General features: G+C 47.0%; 1 protein-coding gene across 1 annotated transcript; it reads right to left on the bottom strand.

Moving 5' to 3' along the window:
• Window positions 1–1,744: 1,744 nt before the first annotated feature.
• LOC114626550 (glutathione S-transferase theta-4) lies at window positions 1,745–8,933 on the bottom strand. Its single transcript, XM_028773980.1, has 5 exons — window positions 8,698–8,933; window positions 7,409–7,496; window positions 4,529–4,679; window positions 3,554–3,730; window positions 1,745–2,080 (listed from the first exon to the last, which is right to left on the bottom strand). The coding sequence occupies exons 1-5, from the start codon at window positions 8,807–8,809 to the stop codon at window positions 1,886–1,888; spliced, it is 723 nt and encodes a 240-aa protein (XP_028629813.1). The 5' UTR covers window positions 8,810–8,933; the 3' UTR covers window positions 1,745–1,885.
• Between the last annotated feature and the right edge of the window lie 856 nt (window positions 8,934–9,789).

The following is a 9,789-nucleotide window of genomic DNA, read 5'->3' as shown; positions in this document are numbered from 1 at the left end:
ATATACATATATACATAAATACATGTATACATATATCTTTACAGCTACACATTTTCTGCTTAGCACTGCTTATTCTCTGTCTCATAAGTTTTGAGACTTTTATTTTTCCAAGATACTAATTTCCCTGTGATTTTTCTTTGGCCAGTCTGTGTAGACGTGTTGTTTAAACTCTACAGAATTGTGAACTTTCAGCCTCTCTTTCTCCCCCCCCCATGTGTGTGTGTGTGCGTGTGTGTGTCTGTCTGTCTGTCTGTCTGTGTGTGTGTGTGTCTGTGTCTGGGGTGAGGCGTGAGTATGCATGTGTGTGTTCATGTGTACATGTACATGTCGCATGTGTGAAGATCCACATCGGGTGTCTTTTTCAATCAATTTTTCTTTTTTGAGACAGGCCTCTCACTGAACCTGAAGCTTATCAATTCAACCAGACTAACTGGCCTGTAAGCCCGTCAATCATCCTCCCACTGGCCTACAGCACAGCACTGACACACCCAACGTCTATTTTGGATGCTGGGGATCTGAAGTGGGCTTCTCCTGTCTATACAACAATCTCCCTAGACCCCTGTGCACACCCAGCCTTCCTTCTGTTGACTCCTTTTTGAAGCTTTTTAATGCATGTTTAGCGTGTGTGTGTGTGTGTGTGTGTGTGTGTACATTCTCATAGTTATGTGCGGTCAGAGGACAACTTTTGAAAACTGGTTCTCTTCCTTCACCTCTAGAGGTCTCAGGGATTGATTCTGGGTCACAGGGCTTGGCCGCAGACTCCTTTATCTGCTATGCCATTTCATTGGCCCTGCTAACGATGCCTGATGTCAATCTCTTATATTCAGAGAATATAATTTTCATTATTTCAGTCTTCCTATTTATAACCAAACACAGTGTCTTCTAATGAATATTCCATGTGAATCTGAGGAAACTATTTAGTCCACTCTGTGGGGAATGAACTAGTAGGTTCAATTGGCTTATCACACTGTTCCTTCATAATCCTCTGTCTAGTTATTCTATTCTGTCTAGTTATTCTATTCTGTTATTGGAAGGAGGTATTGAAGTTGCTGACTATTATTACCAAAAATGTAATCATATACACTTTGACTTTTACAGTCTTTTGTGTATTTGTTGTATGCATGTGTGTGTGTATGTGTGTGCATATAAGTGTGTGTGTGTATGTGTGTGTGTATGCATCTGTATGTGTGTGTTATGTGAATGTGTGTGTATGTGTGACAGTGTGTATGTGTGTATGCCTGTGTGCGTGCATGTGTGCGTGCATGTGTGTGTGTGTGTGTGAATGTGTGAGAGTGTTGTGTGAGTGTGTGTGTGAGAGAGAGTATGTGTGGGAGTGTATGTTCGAGAGTGTATATATGAGTGTGCATGTGCGTGTGCATGCGTGAGTGCATGTGTATGTGTGAGAGTGTGTGTGTGTTGTGTGAATGTGTGTCTGTGTGTGTGTGTGTGTGTGTGTGCACATATAGATCCCAGAAGTTGATGTTGAATGTTTTACTCTTTCATGGTCCAGCTTGTTTTGGAGCTGGCATTTCTCCTGATGAACCTGAGGCTTCCCATTTTAGCTAGACTAGCAGCTTAGTGAGCTCTAGGGATTGCACCAGTGGTCCTGGCTTGTGTATGGGTAATAGAGATCTGAACTTTACCCACTGAGCTATCTCTGCCACCCCTTATATTCTTTTTGGAAACCAAGATGACTTGTGACTACCTCCTGCTCCCATGTCAGGCTCTTTGCTGACACCAACTGTCCCCATAACAGCCATGGTGGCTGTTCCAGTTCTTTTATTTTATTAGATAAAGGGACAGTGTGTTTCTTAGTGACTTCCCTAGGGGAAGAGGCTCAAAAGGCGGAGACGGCTGGTCCGTGCAGAATGAATGTTCTCTGGTATCATTTATACTTCTGCAGAAAGTCAGAGATCCTCATCTTGATTGTAGGGTCCAGTGTCGAACAGTCCCAGTTTGGTAACTTCACCAGTCTGTCATGAGCCTCCCAGAAGAGGCCAGAACCGATGGCTAACTCCACCCGCATGCGCCATTCAGCAAGCTTGGCGCTGACGAAGACATTGTAGTTGCCCCCCATTGGCTGTGGATAAACAAAATGGAAGATGTAGTCAGCATAGGAACCAGCCGCACCACCAGCCTCTGCAAAGAGAGAGTCATGGGCTGCCTGCCTCTTTCTTGGCAAGTTGTCTAAACTATACAGTATATGGGAAGCAGGCAGCGAAGATCTTGATCCAAGATAAGAACTCCTGACCCAGGTAGCTCTATGTGTCTGGCCTTCTTCCAGGGAAGGCCCTTATTTCCAAAGGAAAGGAGCTCAGTTTCCCAACACACACCATGTTGCTCCTTCTTCAATCAGGCATGAGGGCAAAAAGAGGAGGCTCACCATGCAGCTCGCTTAGCAGTTTAGCTGCCTCATTAAGAACTGTACACCTGGGGCTGGAGACCGCTCTTCCAGAGGTCCTGATTCAATTCCCAGCAACCACATGGTGGCTCACAACCCTCTGTAATGGGAATCCAATGGACTCTTCTGCTGTGTCTGAAGACAGTGACAGTGTACTCATATAAATTAAATAAATAAATAAGGAAATAAAATAAATCTTTAAAAACAAAATATGCACCCACAGTGTTCCAAAGCCCCACCCCCCCAAAAAAAGAGTGAGGTCGACAAATTGTGGAGAGCATAAAGGTTAAAGCATAGGGCCCTGTGCTTGATGCAGGCCAGAATGGTTCTTCTTCTGCTGTTCTATATTACACATTGGCCAAGGACTAAAGCTGCTACTTTGAATGCTGGCCAGAAGCTATGATAGCCTCTCAAGACACTGGACAATGGGCTGAGACTGCAGTTCAGGAGTGTAGAGTACTTACAAAGCATGAGTACAGCACACCACAAAACAGGCATTGTGTGGTGTACCTGTAATCCCCACACTGGAGAGGTAGCATCAAGATTGTCAAAAGCTGAAGGTCATCCACAGCTAAATAGCTAGTTTAAGGCCAGCCCGGGACACAGGAAACCCTATCTTCATAAAAGAACATTCAAAATCATCTAAATCAGCTCTCCCAAACACACCAGGTAGCTCGGAATTGAGCACCCGTTGTAAAAGCCGTGAGAAGCCAGCAGTCGCCTACGTTTGATTCCAGTGCACGGTGGTGTCCTTGGCTTAGACCCAGGGTTGGAAGATATGTCTTATGATACCATTTTTTTGGAGCTCTGGAAAAGAGGACACTGGGAAATACATACCACAAGCCTCTGCACACTTCCTGGAGAGACCAGATGGAGGAGCTGGCATCTGGGATCTTACCTGGTGTGCCATATTTTCCTCTGCATCCTTGGCTCTCCCTCAGGCTCCTCCCCATGCCATGGAATCCTTATTAAATTCCATGATCATGCTGTTCCCTGATTCAAAGTCTATGCTTTTTTTCCCCTGTCACTTCCAAGTGGGTCCAGGCACCCAGCCAGGGCTCTCACAACCTTTCAGGATCTCCTACACGATCCTCTGTCCACATAAGCATTTCCCCTCTTCCCAGACTTGCCTCTCCCTTCCCTACCCCATACCTGCATCATCTCCACCAGTGCCACTAAGTCAGCCAGCGAGATATGGTCCCCAGTGATGAACATCTTGTCCTGCAGAAACTTCTCCTCAAATTGCTGTAGGTTTCTCTTCACCTCTTCCAGTGTCTTGTCTAACCTCTCAGTGGGAACCTCCTCACCCGTGATCATTGGGATTATCAACTGGCCAGGAATGGAAGAAGACAGATTAAAGAGGCAAGTACTCTGGCCCCATCCCCCTGCAAGGTTTCTGTATCCCTGTCTGCTAGACAGAGCTTGCATGGTTCCAAGGGTGTAAAGTGATTTGGGCCATTCTCAAGTGGCAGTTACCAAGGTGATATTTTGGGAGTCCAGTCATCATGGTGATGTGAAACTGGCTGGAATCTTTAAAACATGGAATCTAAGTGGGGGTGCTGCCTTCAGAAGGGCTCGAGGTGGACATGGATAATAAGGGCAAGCTATTATTAAAGAACAAGATTGATGCCCTGTTCCAGCTCTGGCTTCCTGTCTTAGTGCTTGCTTCCACTGTAGCAGCATCTCCTAGGAGGCCCTCTCTTAGAGCTGGTGCCATGCTGTTTAGACTTCCTGTTTCCAAAACTACGAGCTAAATAAACCTTTTTTCTTCATAAGTTACGCAGCCTGCGGCATCTTATGATAGCAGTGGAAATGGACTTTTTTTTAAAAAAAAAAAAGCACAAGGAGAAAATTAAAACTAGGGATATATGTGTGGTGGCTGTCATCTATAAATTGACTGATATTCTCTAATTCAAGAACGAAGTTTTCTGAATCCTGTCTTGACTCTTTCTAGTGGCCCTTCCCCTTTGGTAAAATCTTTTCTCCTATTTAACAGTTCATTCCACACTCGCGGTAGGCAGGCATGGGATCAGGGAAAATGAGGCTTATTCAGCAGGACCAGGACTCGACTTGAGGTTTTCTGACTGTTTCCCCCTGTTCCTGAGCCCCAGGCTTGGCTTTGCTCACCTTGATCCATAGTATCTTGCTCATGGGCACCTGAATAGCGGTATGCTGCCACGCCATGAACTCATCCACACGGGCGCGCATGTGCAGGTCTGGCGGGTACCAGTGGGATGGCGCGCTGTACTTGCGGCATAGGTAGAAGAGGATAGCCACACTAGAGGAAGGACAAGTCAGTGGAGGGGTACTGTGTGTACCTTCTGAGAGCCCTGAGACCACCCCAGCACGGCCTGATTCAAACGGGATCTTCAGCCACAGACAAACAATAGGAAATTCCACCAAGGGGAGGAGGAACCCCAAGAGTTCGGAAAAAGCCTGCCCCCCTAGCTGTCAGATTAGTCAGCTAATCAGCCAAAGAGGGAGGAAGACCTGAAAGGGGCACAGGGGTTGATGGATGGGCGGTGCCCATAGGGAGCAAAGAATGTCGAGATTCTAGCGGGAGCGAGGAGCACCTGGAGAGTGGGGACATGTGGCTGGAGAGACAATCTGGGTCGTGGGGAGTGGAGAAGGGACTGCCAGAGATGCTTCCGGATGATTTCAGACTTAATTATCTCTTAATTTTTAGTTTCTATGTATGAGGTTTTCCCCCCCATGTGTATATCTGAACATCACTTGTATGTCTGGTGCCCATCCCGGCTGAAGGATGGCGTTTGATCCCCAGGAACTAGAATTATGCAGACAGTTAGGAGACACCGTGTGAGTACTGAGAACCAAACCTGGATCCTCTGGTACAGCTGCCAGTGCTCTTAGCTGCAGAGCCGTCTCTCCAGTACCCTAAACGTAATCTCTAAGATCATGCGGGATGAGAGCATCTATCCCTCCAGTTAGAAGAGGTAGAATGCATCCCAGGAACGGCAAGACGGTAACTTGAGCAGTAAGGCAGCAAGAGGTATTGGTCTCTCAGGGATGGGCGTGAGAGTGGAGAGCAAAGGATACAGGAGAGAGCTTCAGAGGGAGGGATGCCCCAAGCTTGCTCACTGACAGTGTAGGAAACGCCACAGGACAGAAAAGCCAGTGTTCATCATTTAACAACAAACACACAGAGAGGCCCGGTGAGAAACAAAGCCAAGTGGTTTTTTTGTTTCGCTCGGGGGGGGGGGGGTGTTTGTTTGTGTGTTTTACTTACATCAGGGGTTAGCACCAACCAAATAACATACGCAGGTTGAACCTAGGCCTCCCTGCACACGTGTAACAGATGTATGTGCAGCTTGGTCTTCATGTGGGTCCTGAACAACTGGAGCGGGGTTGGGGGGTGGGTGGGGGGGGCGCTATCCCAAAAGCTGTCGTTGGTCTACTAGCTGGACCACCTTGCCTGGCCTAAATTGGAGAGGAAGCACCTACCCTAGCAGAGACTTGAAGTGCCAGGGTTGAGAGAAGGCCTCCCCCACATGCTCAGGAAAGATGGGGAAAGGATTGTGGGAGGGAGTGACCGGAAGGGGGACAGTAGTTAAATAAATAAATAAATAAATAAATAAAATTATTTTTAAGAAAACAGGGGCTGAGAGAGTTTGAGTGTCCCCACTAAAACTCAGATGGACATTGACTTCCCACTGGGAGGTTTTAGGTGGTGGAACAGCAAAGTGTGATCGAGTCCCAAGGGCAGATTGACTCGTGTGTGGCTAAAATAATTATTAGATTACCAGTGTGTCACAGATGGCTTTGTTATACAACAAACAGGCTCTGGCTCCCTTGACTGCTCACCAGGGTGTAATCTCTGTGTTGCTAGGACCCAAAGGGAAGGCCCTCAGTAGATGCTAAGTGGGTCCCAGTTCCACTCTCGTGGGCTTTGCAGCCTCTAGAACCATGAACTGAACAAAGACAGCCTCCTGCTCTTGACAATCGTCCACACCAGCATATTCAGTCAAAGCAACCCAATGCACACTAAGACGGAACACAGCTAAAGAGGGACTAGAGCGGTTGCTCAATGGTTAAGGGCACTTGTGGCTCTCACAGAGGACCCTGGTACGGTTCCTAGCACCCACATGGTAGCTCACAACCATTCATAGCCCTGTTTCCAGGAGATCTGGTGAGCTCTCCTGACATCCCAGGTACCAGGCATGCACACAGTGGATATATATGCATGCAGGGAAAATACACACACACATAAAATAAATGTAAATGCGTGTGTGTGTGTGTGTGTGTGTGTGTGTGTGTGTGAGAGAGAGAGAGAGAGAGAGAGAGAGAGAGAGAGGACCAGGAAAATATGTATGATGCAATCGGAGACTTGAATGTGAGCTAACTATGGAGGAAATCTGAAAAGGGCTAGGTTTATTGGCTGTCATAATGGTATTGGGCGATGTATGTTTTCGACTTTATTGCTTCATAGGATGTTCAGAAGCATTTGTAGGTAAAGTGATGGGGTGTTTGAAAGGAAAAGGAGCAAAATGTAGAGGTGGAAATGGGGTAAAGTGGATTAGCTACAGAAGCTGGGAGATGGCGGCGTTCTGTGTGTGTGTGTGTGTGTGTGTGTGGTGTGTATGTATGCATGTATGTAAATAGATGTGCTCTGTATGTATGTAAATGGATGTGTTCTGTGTGTGTATGCATGTATGTAAAGGGATGTGCTCTGTGTGTGCATAAATGGATGTGTTGAATGTGTGTATGTATGTATGTATGTATGTATGTATGTGTACACATAAATTTTTCTATAGCACAAAGTAAATAGGCAAGGCCTGATCTTGCACACCTTTAATCCCAGTACTCAGGCTATAGAGACAGACAGATCTCTTTTGAGTTTGAGGCCAGTTTTGTCTACACAGTGAATTTCATGCTAGTCTAGACTACATAGAGAGAACTTGCCTCCTCTCAGTAAACAAACAAACAAACAAACAAATATACTCCCAATGAATCTCCCAGACGGAGCAGAGATGGTGGCAGGACTCTTACCTTTCAGATAAGATGAACTTGCCATCTCTGAGGCTGGGAACCTTCCTCAGGGGGTTGATTTCGATGTATTCCTTGCTATGGTGGTGACCTGAGGGGGCAGGGAGGGTCTGGGGCTTTGGAAACCCCAGAAAAAAAAAAGAGAGAGAGAACTTGGGCTTCTAGAGACAAAAAGTTCCCTTTTATCCCCAGCCCTTGAGACCTCCCTTCTCCAGGGATCAGGACAACCCCTTGGCTTCCAGAAGCTAGAAGTTCGGCCTTCACTCAAGGCCTTTGTGTCAACCTCAGCCCTAGGGGACCTAAGTGTCACCTCTCTCATCACCTCTGGCTCATTCTGCCTCTCCTTTGAGGAGAGTAGTCAACTGAATCTGGCAACATGGGGAACTCTGAAGATGCAGGCAAGGCCCCTTGATATCTACAGAGAACTCCACAGGAGGTAGGAACATTAATTGCTCCTGGCCAACTGTTTGTATGAGGAAACCCTAAACCCTATGGGGGTGGGGTACACCACATCTCTTCCATTTCTATAGCTCCCAGATCTCTTTAGTCTAGAGCCCATGTGTCTTCAAGATGAGCTTTTAGAGACTCCTCAGTGTCTTGAACCCCGATCCACTGATCTTCCCATGGGGTATGTGGGTCTGTGCAACCCTTAGTATATACTTTTTAATGCTTCTTCTTTCTCCTCCTCCTCTTCCTTTTTTATCTGTGCATGTGTGTGTGCACATGCATGAGCTGGCGATCAAACCAAAGATCTTGAGTGTGGCACACTAGGCCAGTGTTTTCTCACTGAGCCACGATCCTAGTCCCAGAGCAAGTCTGAACACTGGAAAAGGGTGAGACCAGATTGGAAGAGGGTAGACACAGATTGAAGGAGGATGGACACAGGCTGAGGGAGGGTGAGCACAAACTGGAAGAAGGCAGGCACAGGCTGAGGGAGGGCAGGCACAGACTGAGTAACAAACACACTGTTGCATGGAAGTGGGTGGGTCTGTGTCCTTCACCAGCCTGGTTGGTGGATGCTGCAGATAACAAGACTTGAGACCTTCCAAAGAAGATGGCAGAAGCTCTAACCTGAGAATCTTAGGGTCTCCTAGCATCCTTCCTGCTTTTACCTCCAAAGATCCTATTCACCCCAACAGGGAGACATTCATTCTTGATGACCAGCAAACGTAGACTAGACGAGACATGGCCTGATACACCTTGGTATCTGTTTCACCTCTGCTTCCCTTGCTGACCTTTGACCCTCAGAACCACTTTCTAGACCAGGCTTCCCAGCAATGCTAGGAACTGACCTTTTAATAGATCCACAAATTGGAAGTCAAAGGGGATACCATTCTTTCTGGCAAAGATGTAGACAGCCCGGCAAGGTGCTGACAGCAAGTCCATGTAGAGCTCCAGGCCCATGTTGAAATGTCTTTGGGGTGGGGGGGCCCACAGCTACAGCGAGTGTCCCACAGACCCAGCCTGGGGCTAGCCTGAGCGCCTGGCTCTGGGCCCTCTTCCACTTGATCTGAGGAACCTGCATTCTGGAACTTCCTTACCTTGATGTTCCTATGAGGCCCATCTCCTGGAATTCTTACAATAGCAAGGATTCTGAGGAGAGCTGGGGGTGGCACAAGGCTGGGATAGGCTCTTATTATGTGTGTGCTCTGTGACTTGGCCTCACAGACATCTGTCTGAGAAGGGTCCATGTTTGAGCATTCCCAGGGCCACCCCTTCTCTGCAGAACAGGACAAGAGAGGCTTTGTAGGTCCAGAAGGGGTAAAAAGACAAGGACTGATTTTGCATAGCCTGGAGTAAAGTCTGGAGTATCCAAGGGTAAATCTACCCTGAAATGTGATTGGGAAAGGATTGGAAAGAGATAGTTGCTACATCTTGGATTTTGAATGTCCTCCTAATACCATGCCTTAAAGGTACAGTTCCTGGGGTGGAGGGAGACTTTAAAAGGTGGAGCCTAGAGAGCTGGCAGTGTAGCCCAGTGATAGCGTGTTTAGGTTGTAGCATATAGAAAGCTTAGGTTCCATCCCTAGTACTGTAGGTAATAAAGAAAAATGAGGCTTGCTAGAAGGTACTGGCTTGCTGAGGACATTTTCTTGAAGGAGCAGAGTGTTAGCTCATGGAAGACATTTCATTGAAGGGGACTATGGAATGGCAGTCTCTCTTTTCTTTTTCTTCCAGGTCATGAGGTCAATAGTTCTCTTTGCCACACACACTTCCCACCATTGCGAACCCTACCATCAGACGCTTGGAAGCAATGGACCCACCTACCCAAGAATAATGCTAGCCCTTTAAATTTTTCAGCCAAAATAAACTTTTGTTCCTTTAACAAAAAAATTTAGGGGCGAGAGATGGCCCAGTGGCTAAAAGCACTGGCTGATCTTCCA

This window comes from Grammomys surdaster, unplaced genomic scaffold (genome assembly GCF_004785775.1).
Source record: "Grammomys surdaster isolate TR1022 unplaced genomic scaffold, NIH_TR_1.0 237, whole genome shotgun sequence".
Classification (NCBI taxonomy): domain Eukaryota; kingdom Metazoa; phylum Chordata; class Mammalia; order Rodentia; family Muridae; genus Grammomys; species Grammomys surdaster.
The sequence above is the reverse complement of the archived record's forward strand: the minus strand, read 5'-3'. Positions and strand labels throughout refer to the sequence as shown.